We start from the raw sequence: 26,038 nt of genomic DNA on the forward strand, positions 1-26,038 counted from the left end.
AATCTTATCTATCACATATCCTCTCTGTCGTAATCCATTGTATTAACTATATTCCACCATTAGTTCCAGTTTGTGAGAGTGGCTACCCACAACTTAGTTCCTTAATGCTGCTGTGTTACGTGAGATAGTGTGTCCGTGTGTCACATGAAGGTGAACGTTTGCCATTGTGATCCCATGCATAGAATTCATGTGTTAGCAGATGCTACGCCGACGATCCTTTCGGCCACATCGGCTCCCATCTTCTCAAGGAGAAGCTCGTTGATCTCTCCGATACTGCCTCCTCGCCTCCCTCATCTTCCTCTTCTGGGGCTGCTGCTGTTTCATCTCCTAATCCTTGTACCTCACCGTCGTGCATATATCCACTGGTCCACCTTCTTCTGTTTCAATGCTTACAATGAAGTGCATGACAGCAGCATCATATCTCAGTCCTTTATCCTCCTCTTCATCAGCTCAGCAATTCACAACTCAAAACCATTTTAACACTCATCACCAATAACTTATAACCCATAAAACAGACAACCAAAGAGAAGTGCACGGGACCCATAATATCCAGAGACATATCATATGCTCATGGTGTATATGAGAGAGAGAGAGAGAGAGAGAGAGGTTACTTAATTGGTATTGAAGAGGGGCATGTACATGGTGAGCTGAAGTATTTTATGAGTATATTAATTGCTAGTAAATATGAATGTACACGGGCTATTATTGCCCATTAAGAAGAAGGGAAGGAGAGAGTCCCAAGCTATTAACTTCAATTAACTGCAAGTTATTGCTGTATTAATTTAGGTCACTTACATCTCCTGATTGCCTGCAGTAGGCAAGTAATGATGAAAGCAAGCAAGGAGAGTAATACTTCACCTGAGCTTTGGTGTTCACAATACAACTGGAAACAGCATTTCTAATTACCACAGGTATAATGTCTGCCACCTCCCATTCATATGCAAATGCTCAATCATCATAAAGGGACATTTAATACATTCTAGCCATAATAGTAAAAGATATTACGTATATACTATCATATATTTCATGTCCTTATCATAGAAATAAATATACATGAATTATAAGTAAGTCCTTATTGGAAATGTATATGATAAATAGTCCATCAGTTATTACAGACTCCAATATTAATTAGGAAGTCTGTATGTTTCAACTAATATTGTAGGTGTAAAAGATATATGAGATGAAATCTCAACTTCGATAAAGGGATCCATATGTCCTTAACTGGAGCTTAGGTTCCACTAAGATTAGCACACTATTTCTATATGAGTTACTATGTGTTGAGTATTTATTATGTTAGTCCAAGTTTGAGTCAAATCTTGGATCATGACAATTATGATATTCCACTAATTTAAATGAATTAACTTTCAATATATATATATATATATATATAATATAATTCTTTTGAAGGATATATATGGAAAATAAATCAAATTTCAAGGTGACATATGTATATACACATGATCAGTGGGGTGCTGAACAGTATATGCCCATAGATATCATTGCTGCATATCCCACTCTCTGCAAGTCTAAAGCTCACAAGTCCTCCTTTACCTTTCAAGCACCCTTCTTCACTCTGTTGACATCACTTGTCATCACTGTCTTGGACTTTCCCCACCACCACCACCAAGAGTCTCAAGTAAGCACCACTCCTCCTTCACTTCCTCCCTCCATCTCTGCTACATCAGAGCAAGAGGGGAGAAAGAGGAGGGAATGGGCAGCTCAGAGGAAGAGAGGCTGGTTCAGATGGTCCATGACTTCATGGAATCAGACGCACCACCACCACCACCCACCACTCCATCCACCACCGGAACCATCTCCCTCCACCAGCAAACTCTCCTCCTCCTTGAGGTCTTTAGTAGACATCTCCTTAGTCCATCTCTTCACTCCATGCATGCACTGGTTTTGCAATGATATATCTCTTCTCGTGGTGATCCTGTTGGTGACAGGGAATTCTTGGGGACAACACGCATGCTGAAATGGAGGTCTTTGAGAAGGCCCTGAAGCATGTTAGGGATGCAGGGGATGAAAGGAAGAGGAGCAAAGTGAATAAGAGGCTAATGATGAGACTAAGAATGGATGGCTATGATGCTTCACTCTGTAGGTCTTCTTGGGTTGCAACCATGGAGTGTCCTGGAGGTGATGCTTCTCACTTATGTTCTGCTGAGGCGGAAGGTCCTCGTTCTTGCGTTTGTATCCATATTATAGGCCTTAATCCATTGTCTTTCTTAATATTTCGTGGATTGTAGAGAGAAGCAGTTTGCATTGTGCTCTGAATCAGTGCAGCCAAAGCAAACTTTAACTAGTCATCTTCTTCTTACTGCAGGTGATTACGAATTCATAGATATAGTAATGGTGGATGGGAATGGTGTCTCAGCAAGGATAATAATAGACATAGACTTCAGGTCCCAGTTTGAGCTTGCCAGGCCCACCTTAGCCTACACTCAGCTCTCCAGCATTCTGCCTCCTATCTTTGTTGGCAAGGAAGAGAAGCTTAAGAAGGTTGTCTCCCTGCTGTGCTCAGCTGCACAGCAGTCCCTGAGAGAGAGGGGGCTCCACATCCCCCCATGGAGGAGATCCAGCTACATGCAGGCCAAGTGGCTCTCCTGCTGTCAGAAGGCTTCAACCATTCCCTACACCAGCAGCTCCATCCAGGACATTGCCAAGCTCAAGGGAAGGCATGCCTCCACCAAGAGCAAGGGTAGGGATGCTGAATCCAAGGGGCCAAAAGGGTCTGCTCTCTCCAGCCAGTTCTCTCACCTGAGTATAAATTGCTGCTAAGTTGGATTCCAGTCTTACATTGTAGTTTGTGGCCTCATGAGTTTGGGGCTTTGGGTCACCAGGACTTTTGTCATGTCTTTCTGCACTGAGACACTGAATCAGTTTTGCTAAAGGAAGTAGTGAGAGTGAGACAGAGAGAAATAGTTTTGGAATGTGAGTCCATCTTCTAGAAATAGATGGGAAGGTCATTTTGGCAGGGGCTGGTGGCTGCCCCTTGTAAACACTTCCTTGCCTGGTTTTGGCTGCTCTCTATGGGAGCATGTATGACTTTTTGTCCTCCATAAATATGTTGCTGGTTTGAAGCCAAGTAGCAGTCTTCTATTAATGAGTGCTCGCTGCAGCCAAAACCACTGAAGAGAAAAGAACAGGGAGAAGGTTTTGGTGCTTGGAATCTTCTCAAAAGAGTGAGGGTGGGGATGGGGGGAAAGCATGGGCCTGACATCAACTCCAACTCAATCCATTTAACTGCAAAAAGCATAGGTGTATATATATATCAACATTTTATGTGGGTGAGGGAGTAGCATGAAACAAGAGATTAATGATGTAACCTTTATCAGTGAATCTATGTGGAACTGTCCCTTTTCCCATAAATGAAGAGCAAAGGACAAGGCCATGGTTTCCAAATGTCCATCCCCAGCTTTAGGGTCCTCTACATTCATGCAGAGAGAGAGAGAGAGAGAGAAAAGGGTTGCAGTGCCAGTATGTGTCATGGCAATAAAAATAGAGGAATAAAAATAGAGGCTTGAGCTGTGGTGAGGTTTGCCATGAGAGCAAGAGAAGGCCAGTACAATAGGGAGTAAAAGAGATCATGGTAGGAACATATTTGCAGATGTAAAGACATTAACAAGGCACTGAAAGTGTAATGCTTCTCTTAGTTGGGAGACAAGCAGGACATGGAAAGAGTTAGAACTCATGGGCTTCTTGTACTCTCTGCATCTTATTTTTCTTCTTGGTTGTTGGAAGGAATGAGACCTTGAGTTGCATGGTTGCCACTTGCACTGTGATTCCTATACATCACACTGGTTTACTGCAACTTCTTGGCAAATACTGCCACTGCAAGAAGCTACTAAGCTTCAGTTTGCCTGCAAAGAACACAACCTTTAGTTGGTGCTGATGCTTGACCTCTACTTCTCTAGAAAGATTAGCTACCATGAGGAGATATGAGATGTTCTCTCTCTCACCCAATTTGTTGAAACACTAATGAATCTGATGTGATCAAATGCCAAATTTCAACACCATTCAACTCTTCTTGATGTTGGGGCCAAATTAACTTTTCAATATCATCCCATCAATTTTGAGTAATAAAATATTTGATTTTTTACAAAGTTATTATATTAAAGGAGAATGGTATGTACTAAACCATCCTTTTTTAAGATGTAAAGTTCGCCTAAATTTGGATATAAATGTTCGTCATTCTGAGATTACTTGATCTGCTAATTTATGTTGATGTCAACTCACACAGATCTCTCGTCCACCCCAAATGAAATGATGTGAGGTGATGTGATGTCGAAGAGTTGCACCCGTCCATTCATGCCGCCCTGCCCCTCGCAGTAAATGTCCACACGTCCCATAATTACCGATAGCCCCCTCGACAGTACCAACCGTGCCACGGTGGTTGTACCCACCAGAAATGATGACCACCCTCGGATCTAGTGGGTCCCCAGCTTGCTTGTGGCTCACACCGGTGGGTCCCGGCCCCTAACTCGGAAGTGGCGTCAGCTGCGACAGGCGTCAGATCCGGACCGCGTGATGTAAAGTGGACGGCGGTGATGACCGGGCGGCCGGAAACCATGTCAGATTGATGCGCTGCACGCATCTCGATGCAGTCGTGTTCGATGAATTCTATTTTGCCAAATTGGAAGGAAAAGATGAGAGATTGATTTGATTCCTAATGATAAATGAGTATGCACATATATAATGAACACACTGATGTTTATAAGAGGGTAGAGCTGTAGGAAATACTCCATCTTTTATTGTAGGTATCAAGTTGATGTGCAATTGCATCAAACCCTAATTCACGAGCTACAAATCGTAATCTATGATGAAGACAAGGTCATCGTACAAACAAAATTATCGTATCATTTGATCGAATCTATTGGACCACGTAAATTATGTGATCCATATCAGTCATAATCAACTAATTATCCTTGCATATTTTATCTTTTTTAATAGTCACCCAAATAACGTGCGATCAGAATCATCGAATTATCCTTGTATATTTGATCTTTTCGACTAGTCACTCAAATGAGACGTGATAGATTGGGCTTATACGGATCACTCAAGTATCACTTTTCTAAATAATAATAAAAATATTATTTTTTTCCGACCTAAGATACCAAGAATTTATGAATATTATTTTGTCTGTATTTCTAATATATATATATATATATATATATATATATATATATATATATTTATTTATTTATTTATTTATTTATTTGTGTGTGTCGTTGTCCGCCACGTGAGATGGCCCCACGTCCCGACCCCACGACAACGAAGGCCCAGCACACACTGTGGTCTTCTACTACTCGAGCATGGAGTGACTCCCAACATTATCTTCCAAAGACGACAAGCAAAACCTGTTCATCAAAATGCTACCCATTGGATCAATTCAACGCTACGTATGTCATGGTGATATGGTTATCAATCTGTTCTCCGACGAGAATCTTGTGGAAGGAGCATCAGCGTTCAGTAATCTAACGCCGAAAGAGAATGATCATTGCAATAATCTAATCTTCTGCTCTCTAGTGAGGATGATCGTTCCAGTAAATGTATCCCTGTCGACGCAGCGATTGATTTGGTTCTCTTCACTGTCCTGTAGTGACTGGTTTCTTCCGGAGATTTAGGGTCAGTATTCAACGTGCTTCTTGGACTATGTCGTACTAGGAAGTGAGTTTCTCACCCTGCGTCTTCCCATTTCTACTCCTTTTGGTTGTCTACTAGCAGCACCAGCAGCACATTATTTACTGCTTACTTGAACCTTCCTTCTTGCAGCTGCCAACCATAGTCATCTTTATATACTCCTACCAGTGGTCATGCCTTCCATGTCACAGTTCGAAGCTTTTCTTGAGAAGCACTCAGATTGCTGCCATGAGAATTATGTCTTCATCTTCTTCTTTTTGTTGATGGGAGACCAGGTGAGACCTTCCCCTGCATCAGACTGATGAACATGAGAGGGCTAAACACCGCATCTCCCAACCTCGCAGAAGGACGGTATTCATCGGCTATAAGGTCCATTTTCCTTCTTATAGATCATGAATTCTTCTGGAATTGGTTTATCCTGTAGTATCCTATTGTTCTGCTCTCTCTCTTCTTATAGATGATAATGTTTGTGACATTTCGTACTGTGTGTAGAGCATTTTTTTTGTGGTCAGTGTGATGGAGAAATCTTCCAATTAAAGAACCACTGAAATAATCATAGGAAACACTATAAGCTTCTGGAATTGTGATTTCTCCATCGCAATGACCAAAAAAAGAATGCTCTGATCTGGCCATCGTGATTTCTTTCTGCAACCAGAACGGCTATTTCTGTGACTCAGAATTCTGATCATCCATGTCATGAACACCATCTTTGATTGTTGAGGATGCGAGTCTGGTCATGCTTAATCTCCCACGGCATCCCTTTAGTTTAGCTGGACAACGATGACAGCATGAGAGGGGCATGCACCATGGAAAAGAAGGTTCCCTGCATCAGCCACCGCATAATCTATAGCTGTCTCTGATCAAATTTGTGGGTGTGAGCTTGAGCTGGAAGGCCATCTCTTTAGTCACTGCACAATGTACGATGTCGATGGATGAATGAAGAGATAGATGACAGAGGAACACAGATTAAGATGGAAACATTAATGTGCCAGAGGAAGCGGAAAAGCAGAGGTGGCATTGAATGTGGGAAAAAGCAGATATGGGATTGAATGTCGAATGTCCGTAGTGTACAGTGATGGCTAAACTTCTAATGGATACATAGATCTCATTGCATAATTTGGAAAGAGAATTTATCTTTCCTTGATTCATGCCTTGTGTGTTTCTGTTTCAGTGATGAAACAAGCAAAAGAAAGATGAGGTGCAGAGATTCCAGGGAAGGAGACAGGTACAGGGTCATGTTTTCGGGTTGGAGCTCAGGCTGCAAGTTCCACTCATTGAAACTGGCCCTGTTTGTGATGACATGTTGTGCGGCCTTAACCCTTCTCCACTGCCCAGCAGCACATAATGAGCAGCTCCTGCAGTCCAGTTCTAGGTTTGTAGATGTTGGCTGTCAAATGCAGGTCTAGATTTGTAGACGTTGAATGGTTTGTTTGCGAATGCAGGTCCAGATTTGCAGATGTTGGGCGGATTTGGCAGAAGAAACTCTCGGATCCTCGATACTTGTCCGACTTGGTTGTTGATTGGCGACAGGTATCGGATGTTCTCCGAAGCGTAGATGGCAGAGAAGGAAGTCTCAGGATTGGCTTGCTCAACTTCAATGTCACGGAGATCGGCGTGTGGAGGCGGACGATGCCAAATGCAGAGCTTTCTGTCGTGCAGCTGGACTACGCAGACGCGAGCATCACTTGGGATGTTCTCTACCCCGAATGGATCGACGAGGAAGAAGAAGACGAAGTGCCTACTTGTCCATCTCTGCCTCAGGCCCGACTAAAGAAAGGATCAAGGTTCGATGTTGTCGCCGTGAAGCTGCCCTGCCGCAGGTCGAAGAGCTGGGCCAGAGACGTCGCGAGGCTGCACTTGCAGCTCTCGGCAGCCAAGCTCGCGGTAGCTTCTGCAGGAGGAGCCTCCGCTGTCCATGTGCTCCTCCTCACCGAGTGCTTCCCGATCCCCAACCTGTTCAGCTGCAAAAGCCTCGTCGGAAGAGAAGGCAATGCTTGGCTGTACAAGCCTGACGTACCGGCGTTGCAGGAGAAGCTCCAGCTTCCGGTCGGGTCGTGCGAACTCGCGGTTCCACTGAAACCAGCAGGTGAGTTGTTCGATCATCTTTGGTTTCTATCATGACAATGAACCATCATGTTTCTTCCTGCAGTGCGGCCGCAAGCAGGAGGTCGAGGAGCTCGAGAAGCTTATGCCACGATACTGCACTCTGTGGAGGTATACGCCTGCGGGGCGATCGCCGTGGCTCGGAGCATCCGCTTGGCGGGGTCGACGAGGGACCTCGTCGTACTGGTGGATGAGTCGATCAGCGGCCGTCACCGGAGCGGTCTCGAAGCTGCAGGGTGGAAGGTCCGAACCATCCGACGGATCCGAAACCCCAAGGCCGAGAAGAACGCCTACAACGAGTGGAACTACAGCAAGTTCCGGCTGTGGCAGCTCACTGACTACGACAAGATCATCTTCATCGACGCCGACCTGCTCGTCCTGAGGAACATCGACTTCCTGTTCGGGATGCCGGAGGTGTCCGCGACGGGGAACAACGCCACCATCTTCAACTCCGGCGTGATGGTGATCGAACCCTGCAACTTCACCTTCCAGCTGCTGATGGCTCACATCGACGATATCACGTCGTACAACGGGGGCGACCAGGGCTACCTCAACGAGATCTTCACGTGGTGGCACCGCATCCCCAGGCACATGAACTTCCTGAAGCACTTCTGGGAGGGCGACAGCGAGCGGGTGAGGGCAAAGAAGACGGCACTGTTCGCGGCCGAGACGCCCGGCCTCTACGTCCTGCACTACCTGGGGGTGAAGCCATGGATGTGCTTCCGGGACTTCGACTGCAACTGGAACTCCGTCACCTACCGGAGCTTCGCCAGCGACGAGGCGCACGCCACGTGGTGGAAGGTGCACGACAGCATGCCGGAGAGCCTTCAGAGCTTCTGCCTGCTGTCCACGCTGACGAAGGCTGGGCTGGAGTACGCTCGGCGGGAGGCGGAGAAGGCGAACTTCCCCGACCGTCACTGGAGGCGCAACGTGACGGACCCAAGACGCCATGTGTGCTTCGAGAAATTCTGCCGGTGGGAGGCCATGTTGCTTCACTGGGACGAGCCGCACGCATCAATCACCGGATAAGAGCCATTACCACGAGCTCCGCGGCGGATCCCCGCAAAAGAACCTCCATGTACTACTCTGTCGAGGTTTACAGAGAGTAGTACATGGAGGAGACAGAGCAAGCTTTAACTTGCAGAAAAGCTATATATTTATACTGCACAAATGTAGGCAACAAAATGCCAGAAGAATAAGTGCATCCTAAAACATGCAATAAGGACATGTTGACATAGTTACTTAATCTTGTATCAACTCTTTACATGGTCAACTTCAACCTATAGATTAATCCTGAAATCAAGCTATATATATATATATATATTAAAATGTAAAATTATTATTTTAATCTTTAAATTTAACTTGTAACGAATAACCGCGGTGGGTTTAAGATACAGCACACTGATTCCCACCCAATCTTAAGCCACCACTGGTCCGTAATCCTGGTTTCCTCTCCTAAACAATGGGTCCCACTGTCAACAAGATTCCCACGTGAAGTCAAAGGTAGATAGATATGGAGTGACACTCCCCAGTCTCCCAGTGGTCGAGTAGTTGCTCGCCATTACCTCCTTCAATGCCATCTCCAACCTAAAAACAAACCGCTCGATCTTAACAATGATATCCCTCCCAATCCTCTCCGAATTCCACCTCTGTAACAATGGAAACACCCACAGGAATCCTCGAAACCACTGCACCCACTTGTTCTGTTCTTGCTTCTCAGAAACAGCAAAGCACAGTTATTGTGGGCTTAGCGTGCTTTTTGGATTCCATCAACCCCCCTCCTCCCCTTGGATGGCCTCGTCGCACACTGTGACACGGAAACCACCGGTATTCCGATGGCTTCTCTAGGTTACCATGGGCGTTTGGATCGCCACACCTGTATAAATCACAGACAAACACCTTGCTGTCGCCAACAGCTCCTCCTCACCGCCCGTCGTTACAGCCATGCAGGCCCATTCCCTCGCCCTCTCCCCACACCACCGCCTCCTCTCCTCCCCCTTGATCAGCCCGAAAGTGGGCGAGTCGAGGAGACTCCGAGTGTCGGCCATCGCTGTGCCGCCCCTGCGTCGCAATGCGGTCCAGCACTCGATGCCGCCGGAGAAGGTGGAGGTGTTTCGGTCGCTGGAGGGGTGGGCCACGCGGGCGTTGCTGCCGCTACTGAAGCCCGTGGAGCAGTGCTGGCAGCCGACCGACTTCCTGCCGGACTCGTCTCGCCCGACAGAGGAGTTCGAGGAGGAGGTGCGGGCGCTGCGGGCCCGGACGGCGGAGCTGCCGGACGACTACTTCGTGGTGCTGGTGGGCGACATGATCACGGAGGAGGCGCTGCCGACGTACCAGACGATGATCAACACGCTCGACGGGGTGCGGGACGAGACGGGGGCGAGCGAATGCCCCTGGGCCGTGTGGACGCGGAAGTGGACCGCCGAGGAGAACCGCCACGGCGACATCCTGGGGAAGTACCTCTACCTCTCCGGCCGCGTCGACATGCGCATGCTCGAGAAGACCGTGCAGTACCTTATCGGCGCCGGCATGGTGTGTGAATCCTTCGATTTATCGAACCTTTATGTAATTTAATGTGATGTGCTGCAAGGTGAGTTCTCATGGTGCATTTGGTCGATGGCAGGATCCGGGGACAGAGAACAACCCCTACCTGGGCTTCGTGTACACCTCCTTCCAGGAGCGCGCTACCTTCATCTCGCACGGCAACACCGCCCGCCTCGCCAAGGATCGGGGCGACGCCGTGCTGGCGCGCGTCTGCGGCACCATCGCGGCCGACGAGAAGCGGCACGAGAACGCCTACGCCCGCATCGTCGAGAAGCTGCTGGAGCTGGACCCGGACGGCGCCATGCTCGCCATCGCCGACATGATGCGCAAGAAGATCACAATGCCGGCCCACCTCATGGTCGACGGCCGCGACTCGCGGCTGTTCGACCACTACTCGGCCGTGGCGCAGCGGCTCGGAGTATACACGGTGGCCGACTACGTGGCCATCGTGGAGTTCCTAGTGGATCGGTGGCGGCTGGAGAAGCTGGAGGCCGGGCTCAGCGGGGAGGGTCGTCGCGCGAGGGACTTCGTCTGCGGTCTGCCGGCCAGGATGCGGAGGGTGCAGGAGCGGGCCAAGGTGGCGGAGCCAAAGAGAGTAAAGTTCAGCTGGATCTTCGACAGGGAGGTGACGATCTAAAGATAACAAAGTTCAGGGTAGAGACCGTGGCAATGCAGATTGGTAACTTCCGATCAATTTGGTGAACTTAATTGTTGGATTTGTCTTCCTCTATGTCCAGTTTCATTCTGGTTGGATCATGTTGCAAGTTTTTGATGCATTGTGGAATGTCAAGCAATACCAAGAACTGGGATTCAACATGTTTGGCAGATAGGAGAAGGAACAAGAACAAGAACAAGTCATCTTTGCAGGAATAACATAGTTTGTGATAGAGTTACTGCATTATGCTTCATAATGAGTAGAAATGCAAATTTGTTTAATACTTAGGGGACTGAAAACCTGGAGAATTATGTTTCATCATCGATGTAGTGACATTGAAAATACATTTAAACAAGCATATAGTACAAATCTCTTTCATGTTTCGACCTATCCACTGTTACCAGCATCCATTTCCATATATATATAATAAATACCATGTTAAGAACAGTATCTTACCATGTATAATAATAAATAGCATGTTAAAAACAGTACTAGTTTATGATAAAAAAATAGTATTAATAATTTTAAGATGAATATTATTGTATATAATTATATAAAAAAAGTGTCTCGAATTAAAAAATAAATACGATAGATGTCATGAGGTAAAAATATAATATTAGAGCCTTTTTCCTGTAAAAATGCTTTCTATATATATATATATATTAACGAAAATCCACATGGCATCCATCGAATGAATTCACGTCCTGAAATGATCATCGAACGGCCGATATCCATCTGGACGTTTCTCGTCTCCACGTGTCACGATATGAACACCGATTGTCCGAGCACCTTGAGCTCTCTACCTTGGATCTGATCCCGTTTCTTCCTCTTTTCTAACGTTACTCCTTTCTCGTCGTCGCCTCCCACTTTTAAGAAGACGACAATGGCGAAAGCCAATAAAGCAAGCAAAGACGAGAGCTTTGCAAAGATACCTCGGGGATCTCTCTCCGATGGCGCCGGAGAGGAAACCCTGACCCTTACCGGTACTGGTTTTTATCATCCTACTCCTCGATCGCCGAAGCAATGGCGGAAACCAGAGGCGTGAGATCCGCCTCCGCAGGCCGCCGGGCGCCCGGCCTCCGCCGTGTCTGGTGCTGCTCCTTCGTTGCCGCCCCCGACAGCCCTGACCACCGCCGCAGCTCCTCCACCCACCGTGAGCTCCGACCCTCCAAGACCCCGCCCAAACTCTCCCACCCGGGCTCCTTCCACAGCTCCCCCTCCCCCAGCAGCAAGCTCGGCCTCGGCATCATCGACCCCCGCCGTATCCTCTCCCCCGGAAGGGTCTCCCCCATCGACTCCGACACTCCCCTCGGCCCCCTGCCGGGGATCCTCGATTCCGCCTCGATCTCTACGACGGCCGTCGAATCGGAGCCGGAATGCCCAGATCCGGCCCCAAAGGAGCGATCTTTGGTTCCAGATAAGCCAAAGACGGACACTAGGGTTTCGCTAAGGGAGAGATCTTTGGATTTGAGGCTTTGTTTGAGGGGAAAAGATGGGAGATGCTTGGTGTTGGAACTGGATTCTGCGGTTCTGTGTGAAAGCAGCGCATTCTTTGCGGCCAGGGTTATGGATTCTACTCGGAAGGTCTCGGATGCTGATTGCCAGAAGATCGAGGTTGCTGGTGTCGAAGATGTGGATGTCTTTAAGGAGACCATTGAGCTGATGTATGAGAAGGATGCATCAAGATGGCTCATGAAGGCAGGAGTGTCTCGAGCAATCGGTGTTCTGGAGGTTAGAATGCTTCACTTTTGACTAGATCTTAAGATGGGTTTGCACTTTTAGTCATCTAGCTTAGCTTATTATCTTTGAGAACCTGTGTAGGAAATTCGCATGTTCAAAATATTAAGTTATGCTAATGTTGCAATATGATGCCATCACAGTTTTTTTTTAGTGGAGAGTATGGAATATAACTATTAAGTAACATAATAACTTAGTATTAACTTGGTAGAGAACAATTTAGGAGTCTGTGTTCTTTCATCAGATTGTTTGACAGAAAAAGAAATCTATAACTAAGTTTGGTTCTCTAATTATATAGCATCCGAACCATCATTTGCAACTAAAGTTCATGTTTGTGTTAAAGAATCCATGACCTATAAAATCTCAAATTGCTTTGTCATCATTTGTCTTCAACTCTTCATCCGCACAAGCATAAGGGTCCATTAGGAATTGTCCTCTTTGGATGAGCCTTGCACGTTTTCGTCCCTTTGGGTGGATAAAGAAAAGCATTTGAGGGTAGAGTAGAGGTGACTCTACCGCCTATAAGGTTTTGGTTCCTCTGCTACTTAATCGATGTGAGACTAAATGTGTTTATAAAAAACAAATGTTTAATTAACAAATTTTGTTACATCAGAGTAGTCCATCATCCCTCAAGTGATATTTGAACGGTTACAAATAAATAAAGGACCCAAGCTACCAATCACCTTGATTACGTATTATCAATGCATTAAGATAAATACGGCAACAAGAAGAGGCAAGCAAAGGTGTGTAGACTACAAAACAAGTGAACATGTATTGGCCCATACTAGCCCCACCACATAATAACTCTGTCAAAGGTGACTATTGTACAGGTATAGCTTACAATATTCTAGTTTACAATTCCTCCCTGCTATGAGTATATTATCATATACAAGTATTTTATTTTATGATGGAACCAAGTTACCAATTACCTTGATTACATATCTCTAATGCAATAAATATGTCAGTAAGAAGAGGCAATCAAAAGTTTGTAAGCTAAAAAGAAGCAAATTCATATGTCGACAACATCACTGCTGCATAATTACTCTTCTAGTGGTGATCCTTGTACAGTAAGTGATGAGGAGGCAGCTTGCTGATTATTCTCTCTCATAGATGATGCATTTCAAGAATAATCTCTTCAGCAGGCTTTGAATGATGCATTTTCTTTGACCGTATGTACGTTTCTAATCGAACTACTTCTTGTCCCACCTCCATCATACTTTTTTGTACACTTTCTGTTCAACATGATACAATATGCTTGATTTGGGGTCTGGTTCAAGTTAGAATCATTTGGTCTCTCCAAAATGTGTGATCAGCTCGGTTTTCTCTCTTGTATTTCTGAAAATCAAGTGCTAACTCCCTTCATGTGTATCTTTTACAAGCAAGCTATTTTGGTTCACATCTGGACTATTTGTTTCGAAGTTTGATGGTACGATGACTCAGAAATTAGTGTTGGTGGTAGTGGCTAAATGGCAAAATAAAATATGAACGGACAATATTCTCGAAATGGTCAAAGGTTGCTCATTATGCAATCTTTCTTTGTAATCTTGTTTTTAGTACTAATTGCTTCTTGGTCCTTCAGGTATGTTTGAAAATTATGTTCGATAGAGGCATGAGGTCCTGTTTGAAGTATATTGAGGCTGTTCCATGGACTGAAACTGAGGAGGAGAAGCTGAAGAGATTGTTTGCAACAAGTACAATTGATAAGGCAATATGTGAAGATGTGTTAACTAGGTTAGACCCACAAGATTGTAACCACTCAGAGGATCTCGCAGTGCAGCTCATTCAGTCTGTTACAAATGCAACAAATGGCAATGCGAGGAGGGAGATGCGGTCTTTAGTGAATGGTCTCCTATCCAAAAGCTCAGTCTATCAGAAAGAACCTGTCGGCCTTAACAAGGACAGCCTATACAACGTTTGCCATTCTTGTCTGAATTCCCTGGTCAAGCTCTTTGAAGAAGCCTTGAACTTAATTCCTATGGATCAAATTACAGCTGGGAAACGAACAAAGCCACTGATTGAAAGGGTCTCTAAGCAAGTCGAAAACCTTAATTGGTTGCTAGAAATTCTTATAGACAAGGAGATGGCAGAAGATTTTGTGGGTTTATGGGCAAACCAAAAAGAATTGATTATGATGCATGAGAGGGCATCACCGATGTTGAGGTATGAACTCAGTAGGATATCAGCAAATGTGTTTATTGCATTAGGCTTGAGGAAGTTGCAGTGTCCAGGTGGCATGAGATTCAGCATTCTTCAATTATGGTTTGGCCCAATGTTAATGGACTTTGGCTGGTTACAACGTTGTTCAAAGGGGCTTGACATGAGGATGTTGGAGGAAAGCTTGGGTCAAGTGATTCTTACCCTTAGGCTGAAGCAGCAACAGATCTTATTTGAGGAATGGTTCCGCTGCTTTGCCGGTCATGGAACTGAATGCCCAAATTTGTGCAAGGCCTTTCAGGTATGGTGGCGAAGGTCATTTGTAAGAACTTGTGAAGCACGTAGATGATATCTTCTATTTTCTAATGTTAGATTTGTCGTGTGGTGTAAGTATCCTGTAGACTAACTACTGGTAGAGTTCAATAATGTAATGTTGTTTAATGTACCCCATGTTTTTACAAAGAAATGTAGGATTAACTGGAAGGAATGGTGGCTTATAATGTAGTATTTGCTCTGGTTTTGTTTCTAGTTAATGCAAATTATTCTTTCTGGAGGTTGCTGTTTTCATGAAGTCATTGTGACCTAACAAAATTATTCTTTACCACTATTCTGATTTCAAAGTGTGCAGGTAGCATCATGTTTCTAGTCAGTAATAAGATGTTGTGTAATTACAGTGTCTGAATCTTTCAACTTTTTCATTCTTTGATCGAGATATATCTAGTTGTCCTTCTAGTAACTACATACTCTTTGAGATGGATTTTGAGTCAACAGGTTCATCACTTAGATACAAGTTTCTCATTTTGTGTTAAATTTCCTGTTTTCTTGTTTGTCTGGTTCACTCTCTTGCAGATTTTTTAAATTTTGTTTGAAATAGGGAACACAAAACCAGTATTTGTAATAATGTCAGAGTGCAACCACAAGAGGAGAAATATTAGAACTTGATGATGCTGATGCACTAGCAGTAATGAGTTCTTTCCTCCCAGAGTCATACTTGTGCAGCTGAACTGTAGTATTGTCAACTAACTACCCCTCTGTCAGTGGTCAAGAGTGCCTCTTCACCACTTTTTAACTCCAAACTAATAGTAATTTTATCTGACTTCTCTGTTTATCACTGCCATTATATGCAATATCTTCAACATTTTTCTTACCTTTAGCTGTGATGGCATCAGAAATCCTTTTGTTATGGTCAGTCACCACATTCTCAGATTTAGCAGTGCTTTCAGTAACTCCCTACTCTAGAATGATGTACCACCAGAATCAGTACACCTTCAGATGGTTTCAGTTTCATCTGCCATGACTGCCTTAATTTTTTCTAACTCCAACATTGCTCATCTTTTACTGATTCAAAGGAGTCTGTGAAGAGAGGCTTTGCTACAGTTCTTGTGACTTTGCTGAGACTGTTCTTTGCTCAAAACTTCTACCTCATCTTTCCATTGCAGCTTTGCAGATTAGCTTCCTTCATGACAAAAAAAATCCATGGACAAGATTCCAAAATCTCCATTGATTTCCTCCAAACCATATCCTAATCACCATTGTTTACATCCTTCTCGTAGGAACTTTATCATGACAAATATCAACTACTATTTGAATGGATCATATGTCTTAGAAATTCAAATCTCAATAATGATAATTATTTTTTTATTAATATTTTTTTTATCGATTTGATAATTCGCAATTCAATTTAATTATGAAGATAAGGAATTGAAATTGAAATTTAGGCTGGATTTAAGTAAGTACAAATATTTGTCCCTATAGATCTTGATTAACCAAAAACATGTCTGATTAGAAATCCAAATTAATCCAACATGAGCATTAGATTTGGTGGTTGACCTATCGGATCCACATTATTGGATCCTACAATCCTGAGATGAACCCAAAACATTTGATACAACACCATGTGGTCAGAATTAATCTCACTGGACTCGTTGACCGCCACTAGAGAGACTGTAATACCCCTCATCTTAAATTAAATTACGTGGTCTTCCTTCTTCCAACAGCACATATAGATTAGCTCATACGTACACTAATTTAGAGCCATTTCATAACATTAAAGTGCTTTATTAGCTGTACTCGTATATGTATACGTATACATGTACGTCTCCTTACACAGTAAATATGTCATCTATGAGGGGTACATTCACAACCGCCTCGCTCCTTCTCTGCGTAGTAATACTGTGAACTTTCCAGCTTTCCTTACCGGCCCGCGATTCCTTTCTTCCTCCCGTCTGCTAATCCATCCCTGTCGGTCCCTTTTGCACCGATTGCATCCCTATCGATCTCCAGCTACAGTCTCTACCCCGTCCCGCACGATTCCGTGCTCCAGGTAGGCGCCGTCGCTGAGGTTGGTGGTCTTTTCGATCTTGGCTTGTCGTTTCGGTTCCCCTGATCTGTTCTCCGTTTTGTAGGGTTTCTGAGGGCGCGATCCGATGGATTCGTCTTTGTCAAGCCAGCCGGAGTTCGATTACTTGTTCAAGCTGTTGATGATCGGGGATTCCGGCGTTGGGAAGAGCAGCCTCTTGCTGAGATTTACTTTGGATTCTTTCGAGGATCTTTCTCCTACTATAGGTGCGATTCTTCTCGTTCGTTGCGCTGCTCCATCGCTCGATGCAGGATAATTTATTTTTCTCATTAGTTGGTTGTAATTGGAACTTTTTTGTATGCATCTTGAAGGCAGTAATCTTTTTAGTGTAATCACTGTATAAGATACTAAGTTGATTTAAGTGATGGTAGATTGCCTGTGGATGTTGGTGTCTAGGTTTCCTCTTTTCGTTCTCATAATGTTAGGAATTGATCAGTAATACTTTGTCAAGGCTTTTCAGCAAATACTTCCAGTCTATTTGTTACCTTGGTAATTTTCTCTGTTCCATCTCTAATTTGATTAGATGTTTCAATTACAATGTTCAGGTGTGGACTTCAAGGTAAAGATGGTTACATTAGGCGGAAAAAAGCTAAAGCTTGCAATCTGGGACACAGGTGATTTTTTTCCCCATTGTTGGTTTCTTACGACGTAATTCCAACTTCCTGGTTTTGCCTTATTTATTTGTACTTTGGGGGTCTAGATAAATTATTCTTTTGCTTCTTGAATAAGATGGGCAAATTGCTTGTCTGTAACTTGGATGTCCATGGTTGCATAAGTTAGCCACTCTGCTCATAGGTATACGACCACACTTGTTGACCCTCTGTAGACCCTAGCCAATACAAGCCTCATGCACTAGGCTTAATTTTTTTGCTGCTTAATATAGTGCTATTGTTGTTTTCTTTGCGGTTTGAAAAAATCAATGATGGAAACTGATGTTACATCTAGGAACGGGTACTATAACTATGAAGGAGGATGAAAGTCATAAAGGGATACACAACCACTCTTAAGAACATTGAAGAAATTTGAACTGCATTTCTAGATATTCTGTTGGTATTCATCATGCAGATTTGCAACTATGAAGTTGTGATTTCAAAATTATGTTTAAACTAAAAAGTAGCACAATTATGTAAGTTATTCTATTCACTCCTCACTCTATTGTCTACGAGATAGTATGGTTAAGTTTTACATTATGTGAGGTAAAGAGCAGATTACAAGTAACGAGAAGCTAATAAGGGATGAAAATTGAAAACCTTAGATGAGGCACACTATGAGGATCTAGTCAAAGCAATACTTAAGTCCTATAAGTGTCGTTCCTCCTTTTCTTTCTCCTGGGTGATTTTTCTCTTGTAACTTCTTTGGTTATTTAATTCAACCTGTCTTCCTTGGTCTAGTTCTACTTTGCAACTAGCATCTGCATGTTTCTAATAACCTGCAATACCATTTTTTTTACTTCAGTTAAGTGCTATGCTATTAACATAGATGAATGGTAATGCAATAGCTACCTCTGTTGCAGCTGGGCAGGAGAGGTTTAGAACTTTAACAAGTTCATATTATAGAGGAGCACAGGGCATCATCATGGGTATGGAACTTTTTTTTGTAATATTATAATGTTGTGATCTAGTATTGATTTATTTCATATTTGTTAGGGGAAAGTTGTTTTATGTTATCAGTCATTTAACAAGTTCTTTTAAAAAAGAAAACTTGTGTTTCTATGTTGTTCTTGTTGGAATTATTGAGTTTATGTTCTATAGTGTATTCTATCAATTAGGTCAATTGCATGAGAAATGGATTCGGGTCCAGTTAGGGTGTAGAATTTGGTGCTGAGATCATCAATTTAGATCAGCCGGTTCAAGATCATCCAAAACATAATTTATAAATAAACAAATACAGTAGAAATTTGAAATGAGTGAAAATTTGAAAATAAGAGTAGAAGTTTTTATAATTAATGATTCAAAAGGAGAACTTTTGGTGTACTTCTGAAAACAGCCATGATATCCTATATCTAAATTTGCAAATTTCTTATTTATACTTGCAAATTTTAACAAAATCCTTTCTGTGCCCTTGATGTTAGACCCTCCTAGATCCCACTGGGAGTCACCAACGGATTAGGGTTACTAACGGCAGTCTTATTACATCCTTAACCGAGCTAAGGCAATTGGATCTTAATGAGATCTAACAAGGCTGATAAGGAGGGATTTGCAAAGTTTGTGAGGGTTTCTCAGATATTTGCATTTTCTAGAGGAACATGAGATATTATGTCATTTCACACTGATACATGAGAACTTTCCCCTTTAAAAAAATTCTTTTGTATATGTTTTTATTAACCAAGTATAAAAAGGGGTGGACCAAGAGTTAATAACATGTGAATAGTCACAGTTTAGTACCTTGTGAATGAGAGTCTCTTCGCCCCTATTCCCTCTTGGACTCCTAGCCACCCACCTCTCTCTCCTCACCACACAACAAACTAACCTATTGCAACACAATGATGGGGAAGAATTATTGGCGTTTCCTTGGTCAGCTTCCTCCCCTCTCACTTTGCTCCCTTCCTTAAATTGTCCTTCCTGTTACCTCTTTCTCTTTAATTGTTATGGTGATATCTCACGCTTTTGTTCTCTTCATTTTCTACACATATTAGTAACTAATGCCAATAAAAGGAAAATAGTGGTGACAATAACTGTCTTGGATGATGTATGCAAGAGTTTTACCTTGAAAATATATATAAATTATTGAAATGTTTTGTTTATGCATAACATGTTCTGTCATTATTCCCTTTTAGCTTGACATGAAAATTATTCTCTTTGCATTATTCCCTATTAGCATGACAGAGTGAGCAATGTCATTATTGCCGTTTGTTCTCTTCATCTCTTTTGGGTGCCCACCTCTGTCAAGCTAAAAGGAAATAGTGCCAAGAGCATAAGAATAGAACTCAATATGGAGAAGGGATGAACCAGTGTACCCTTTGCTTAGGAGGAAACAGCATATCTGTCTAAGGATGACACAGTGTAAGTCTAACATAGGGTGAAGCTTCACTTCTAATCTGCTTCTCCTAATAATGCAAGGTGGGATAGCCCCTTAGTGAGCTAACGTCTTTGAGGTGAAAATTTACATCCATTTACAACGATAAAGTAGGGTCAGAAATGGAAGATCACTTTCAGATGCTATTTGTCAAACAGATCACAACAGGGGCATTTTTAGTCATTTATCAAGTCTAGGGTTTCCCCGGTAAATTATGCACTATCTTACAATTTGCATGTTTAAATCATTAAATTAGATGGCTCACCATATGCCCTGAAGATCCCAATAATATGGTCTATGCTGGTAGGGTATTTTCTTCAATTAGATGACTCACCATATCACCAGATGATCCTGATAACATGTTCCATGCTGGTAAATTATTTTCTTTCTGTTCTAACATTGATCATCAAGTTTTTTTGAGTGTATGATCCTTGTTCCAATAGTATATATTTGCTTTAGTAAAAATAATTGCAGGGTTGACATTTTGCTGATCTTTGTTTTCTTTTTAACAATTTTTAGTTTATGATGTGACACGAAGGGAGACATTCACCAATCTTTCTGATGTATGGGCGAGGGAAATTGATCTTTATTCAACCAATCAGGATTGCATTAAGATGCTAGTAGGGAACAAGGTTGACAAGGTAGTTTGCACTGTGCATCACTTCATAGTTGATGATTGTTTTTGTTGCCAGCCATCACCATTGATCCCTTCCCTTTTTGGCCATTTCCATACTGCTGTCATTACCTGTTAATCTGTTGCACTGTTCTTTGACTTGTTATAGATATCTTTGATGAGTTACGAATCTCTGCCTGGTTGCAGGAAAGTGAGAGAGCTGTAACCAAGAAAGAGGGTATTGACTTTGCTAGGGAATATGGATGCTTGTTTTTGGAATGCAGCGCAAAAACACGGGTCAATGTGGAGAAATGCTTCGAGGAGCTTGTCTTAAAGGTTTGTCATGTTCAAGTTATGGTGTGTTTTTGCAAATTCTATCAGATTTTTGCTCATAGAGTAGTATTACTTGGCAACTTCTAATATAATGAAACTTCTATAGCTTTAATGCAAGTGGTTTCATTTTTAAACTATATCACTTATGGTATTTATTTCTCATATTATTTATATAAAATTTACATAAACCAAGTCCTACTTACATTGAACTTATCATGATCCAACCAGATAGACTTATCAGCCAATAGCTATAAAGACATCGGCCTTGACAATGCAGATAAAATGCTTAAGCTCTAATAACAAAAGCCTTAGTTGCAATTTAGACTCCCCCTTGAGAGACCCTTATCTACAGTTCCCTGTCTGTTTGAGGCCATGACCCATCAGTGGGACTATTGTTTGTTTAAATGTTTGATGTCCATTTTAATGCCTTACATACAGCACCCAATCTAGAATCATCCTCTAGCAGGCTACTTATTTGAAGCATAGTGCTATAGTGACAACTTTTGCATAATATGCTCTTGCACCACTCATGTTAACCCTTTAAATCTGTACCTCCATTGTTCTATCTAGGTTATGATATTGTTTGACATGATCCAACCCAATAGACTTAATAGCCCAATAATATCAATAGAACATTCCTTAGTTGCATTCCTGAAAAAAAAAAAAATTCTCCAAAAAGAGAAATATATAGATTACTTCAAAAGCCTATTACAAACTACACCTTGCTCATCTAAGCACAAAATGAGCCTAAGTTCTGGATGCCACTCTGCAGTCCAAACATGGTCAGCCTTGGACTTCTTGACATGGCTAGCCAACCAATGGGCACACCTATTCCCCTCTCTAGAGGTATGACCTGCAAAAAATCAGAGGGCAGCAAAAAGATCCCTAATGGGATTAATCAAAAACCAATTAGGAGGTTCCTCCTCCCTCAAAACATTTACAATCCACTCAACATTAGTCTCGATCAAGAGTTTTGTTACACCCAAGTGAATGACACCTTCCTTTATGACCATAAAGAGTTCACTGGCCCAGCAGCTACCACCTTATAGGAATTTGCATCCAGCAACCTGAATAGCAGCATCACCAGATTGAAGCACGAAGCCTGCCCCTCCTAGTTCCATCCCAGCCTCAAAAGAGCCATCGGCATTCAACTTTGTCCACAGCCTTCGTGTGGCCTTGTCCATTTAACTTGAATAGAGCATATCTCCCTACTAATCCATTATCATTTGTGACATAGTAGTAATTAGTAGTAATTAATCCATTATCATTTAACTTTGTCCAGCATTCCCAAAAGGCTGAAGTGAAGTTATTGGTAGTAATTCCATATGCTGTTAATCCATTATCATCTGTAATGTAGTAGTAGTATCGGGGCGTCACCTCACACCCGAGCACTCAATTGTCTCTTCACAAGTGTGGTACCGCCAGCAACCAGTGAACACTGGCGGTGCCACACCTGGAAGATGCACTTTGTTCTTTGGTTTTGCTGTGTTAGTGATTTTTCTCTTGACATTTGCTGGTGCTGCATTTGATGAACTAACTAAAAAAAATGTCTCTTCTTTGAACGGGCTATTCTCTTTATTTACTCTGATCGATCTGCTTGTTTCCTTTGGTAAGCTATAGGCTAATGATTTGGCATCAATCATGTAGATATTGGACACACCAAGTCTGTGTGCTGAGGGTTCAGCAGGTGTTAAAAAGAACATTTTTACGCAAAAACCAGCGCAAGCTGATGCTTCTGCCAGCAGCTGCTGTTGACAACTATTGCCGGACTCCTCATGATGGATTGGTTGCACACGGTGGTTGGTGGTGATACCTCTCTCCTGCACGTACACTAGAGATTGAAATCGAGCTCATTTAATCCCCATCATAATATGCATATTTCACCTTTTATTTGTGGCTGTTGTTACTCTTTGTGTATTTTCATGGGATCTCGTCATAGTCCTGCAATCTGTTCCATTTCACACATATTACCATTTTAGTTTTCTGTGAAGTTGTTGGGCAGCCAACTTTGGTTATATCTTTGGCAGGCCACGGATGCATAGCAAAATATTCCATTAGTGCTGAGGTAACTCTCGAGTTCGTCATAGAGAAGCCAAATGGGTCAATCCCCAAACATTCTCTTCCTACGAGTTTTCGAGTGGGAGACTGATCAATGAGAATCTTGCATATGGGTGATGAATTTTGATACTCGGAGAGGGGAAAAGGTAGGCAAATATTTTTTTAAAATTATTTTTTCATAAAATAATTCTTTTTTTTACTTTATTTTTGTAAAACATTTCTTATAATCTAAAAATATAGATGATCTTCTACCTCCGTCGTTGCCATTGCACCATCATCCATCTTTGCTATTACCGCTGTCGTCGGTAATGCTCTCATTCATTGTTGCCATCATGCCCAAGGATGTTAGCTATGGCCTCGTCCTCGTTCATCATGATCGAGGCGCACTACGGTTTTGCGGGGCTATCGGTGCAGAGTAAGAGCAGAGCAGGGCATGCATAGTGAACTCCCTCTCCCATGTCAGCCCGACCTAGATCGTCACGACTAATGTTGGGATGCTATTGACCTCCACGAGCCTCATGACCCTCCTAGATGGTCGCTAGGCTTCCCAGCATCACCATCGCCTTCTCGATTGTGTCACTACCGAATCCCCCACCAAATCCACTAGTGAATTTTTATTATCATAAACTTAACTGGTTTTACCTAAGTTATACGGTACGTTTGTTCGTAAAGAGTTAACATCCTCAAATCCTTTTATGATCCTTTAAAGACCTGCAAAAGAAAAAACAGGTCAAAGGAAGTATTTAATTCGAGATCCTACAAGCAGTCATTTTAGGAAACACTTGATAGAGAATATAAATTACAAATATAGACTTCGCAAGCTTTGAGCTATCACGCGACAAAGGGTCCAAGGTGGTCCGTCGCAACTAAAAGTTCTCACAAGTGCTCACATGACATTGCTATGAAATAAGACAGTAAACCAGCCATAGACTTTGCCCCAAAGACCCATCCAATCATGTGCCACCTAGGTAGCTCCAGGGTATTATGTTGGCTGACACCCCAAACCACTCTACGAAGCTAGAAAGCCCCCAAAATGGTTGTTTGCATGACATATTTCTGGATAGTTTTACCTCTACACGATGATTACACAACCTGCATTTACAAGACCGAAACAACCACAAAAGCCAACCATAATGGTGCTACCAAGCCTACTGCAAGTCCTTTACATGTTGTGCAAATCATAAACAAAACCGAAAGACATAGGCATATACAAGCATTACATCGAACACCTTGTTTACAGCTTTACCTATGACATTCTCCCTCATTTATTCCTTCAACGTCCTCATTATAGTCTTTATAGATGTCGCATCTCCTCGTCTTTCCTGAATTTTTAATCTTCTGCTCTAGTTGCAATGTGTCTCTTAGCTTCTAGTTGCTCTTCGTCATTGTTGTTGAGTAGTCGAGCTTTGATCCGCTAATGCCACTTCAACTCGCCAATGACTCTGACTCTAGTGTAAGGTCAATTGAGTTGTGTTGATTTTTGCTGGTTCTTATGGATCCCTCGTATAAAGGAAAAAACCTTCCCTATTGTACGTCATTACTTAAACGTCTCACGTTGCTTGAATTAGGTTGATGTCTATTGGAGTTTTAATGAGCATCCCCTCACATACTTTAAAGTTCTTTTAGTCTTTCCTCTATAAAATTTGATCATCAATTCCTATTCTACTTAGTTGTCGCTTCCAAGTAGTTTCGCATCACTTCCACTTTCATTTGATATCATATTGAAAAATGAAGCGAATAGTCTACCCTCGATAGAATCGATCACCATTGGTGAGGATTTGATAATTATTGTTTTCCATTAAATTTCTTCGAATGATCTTTGAACATTTGCATAGCTCTTTTACTGGATAAATAAAAGAACTAGAGTATTTTGTTTCACAATTTCTCTTAAGAGTTGAGAAAGCAAATTTTTCTTGACTTCGCTTGCCTCCTCGAGGGTTGTACTTTATGCATCAAGTCGGTTGCTAGCCTTTGCCTGCTTTTTGCTCACACTTATGAAATACCTGAAGTGTTTGCACTCCTTGCGTTGAGTTAGCTACTACAATTCATCTTCTCATTGCCAACACAAGGTGCATGTAACTTTAAGCTTCTTTTGACTTAGCCCAATGCAAAATGAGTCTGCTCTATTAGAACGAGGGACTCATGGAACGACATGATCTCATTTTTGTCTCTACAAGAGTTTGTATCTTTAACGTCTCGTATCTTTGACCTCTTTTTAAGGAAAACTTTGTGGATCTACTTTATGTTTTATCTGCTATATCGACTTCCTTCATGTGACTTGAGCATTTCACAATGTTTTACCCAAGTTAAAAAATTTATCAAAAATAATAATAATAATAATAATCACCTTTGTCCCACTTCCAACATTTATCTTTTTTTTTTTTTTTTTTCATTTTTATGTTTTTCAGTTTTACAGTAGAGTGCCTCGAAATCTCGGTCTTTTATAAATAGGTTTACCTTTCACGACATCAGTTTGAAAGGCAAAATCAAAATCAAGATTCCAAAAGAGCATGAGAAAAAGAAAACTAAAGAGAGGGTTGCCTTGCACATAGTCTTCACCCCAATAAAGAAAGGTTCAGAACTATAAAGCAAATATGGAAATAATGAGCAGAGATTAGAGATTTGTAGCACATAGTCTTCACCCCATGGCAAAGAATTTGAAGCTTATCGGAGAAAACATTCATGTACAATAGATAAAGGTCCTCACATTTTTATGAATTCCAAAGCTCGGGTGGGGCATATATTGGGCCAGAGATTCGGGAGCATGAGGAGATCAAATGTGAAATTAAATGATACTAAGTTGGCTCAAGAAAGCGGATTGTTCCTT

The 26,038-nt window shown here is 42.4% G+C and overlaps 5 protein-coding genes across 8 annotated transcripts; all 5 read left to right on the forward strand.

Moving 5' to 3' along the window:
* The first annotated feature begins 1,601 nt into the window (after positions 1-1,601).
* LOC135642597 (uncharacterized) lies at positions 1,602-3,031 on the forward strand. Its single transcript, XM_065158872.1, has 3 exons — positions 1,602-1,848; positions 1,947-2,136; positions 2,324-3,031. Exons 1-3 carry the CDS (start codon positions 1,711-1,713, stop codon positions 2,776-2,778), a joined length of 783 nt encoding a protein of 260 aa, XP_065014944.1. The 5' UTR covers positions 1,602-1,710; the 3' UTR covers positions 2,779-3,031.
* Positions 3,032-5,735: 2,704 nt separating this feature from the next.
* Positions 5,736-8,989, forward strand: LOC135642672 (UDP-glucuronate:xylan alpha-glucuronosyltransferase 1-like). Its single transcript, XM_065158998.1, has 4 exons — positions 5,736-6,009; positions 6,812-7,012; positions 7,083-7,726; positions 7,790-8,989. The coding sequence occupies exons 1-4, from the start codon at positions 5,942-5,944 to the stop codon at positions 8,770-8,772; spliced, it is 1,896 nt and encodes a 631-aa protein (XP_065015070.1). The 5' UTR covers positions 5,736-5,941; the 3' UTR covers positions 8,773-8,989.
* A 676-nt stretch (positions 8,990-9,665) lies between these two features.
* Positions 9,666-11,325, forward strand: LOC135642674 (stearoyl-[acyl-carrier-protein] 9-desaturase 1, chloroplastic-like). Its single transcript, XM_065159001.1, has 2 exons — positions 9,666-10,275; positions 10,367-11,325. Exons 1-2 carry the CDS (start codon positions 9,688-9,690, stop codon positions 10,922-10,924), a joined length of 1,146 nt encoding a protein of 381 aa, XP_065015073.1. The 5' UTR covers positions 9,666-9,687; the 3' UTR covers positions 10,925-11,325.
* Positions 11,326-11,818: 493 nt separating this feature from the next.
* On the forward strand, positions 11,819-15,386 carry LOC135642673 (BTB/POZ domain-containing protein At2g13690-like). The gene is made up of 2 exons (XM_065158999.1): positions 11,819-12,673; positions 14,259-15,386. The coding sequence occupies exons 1-2, from the start codon at positions 11,966-11,968 to the stop codon at positions 15,180-15,182; spliced, it is 1,632 nt and encodes a 543-aa protein (XP_065015071.1). The 5' UTR covers positions 11,819-11,965; the 3' UTR covers positions 15,183-15,386.
* Positions 15,387-17,008: 1,622 nt separating this feature from the next.
* On the forward strand, positions 17,009-23,168 carry LOC135642528 (ras-related protein RABC1-like). Of its 4 annotated transcripts, none has more exons than XM_065158749.1 (7): positions 17,009-17,174; positions 17,239-17,398; positions 17,738-17,806; positions 18,706-18,771; positions 20,727-20,848; positions 21,028-21,156; positions 22,801-23,168. In XM_065158749.1, exons 2-7 carry the CDS (start codon positions 17,260-17,262, stop codon positions 22,906-22,908), a joined length of 633 nt encoding a protein of 210 aa, XP_065014821.1. In that variant the 5' UTR covers positions 17,009-17,174; positions 17,239-17,259; the 3' UTR covers positions 22,909-23,168. The 4 variants fall into 4 exon arrangements, with proteins under 4 accessions (XP_065014821.1, XP_065014820.1, XP_065014818.1 ...); XM_065158748.1 differs by having other exon boundaries at positions 17,009-17,156; XM_065158746.1 differs by having other exon boundaries at positions 17,017-17,156; positions 18,691-18,771; positions 22,801-23,143.
* Positions 23,169-26,038: the final 2,870 nt, after the last annotated feature.

The sequence above is a fragment of the Musa acuminata genome, chromosome BXJ3-7, assembly GCF_036884655.1.
Source record: "Musa acuminata AAA Group cultivar baxijiao chromosome BXJ3-7, Cavendish_Baxijiao_AAA, whole genome shotgun sequence".
NCBI classification, from domain to species: Eukaryota; Viridiplantae; Streptophyta; class Magnoliopsida; order Zingiberales; family Musaceae; genus Musa; species Musa acuminata.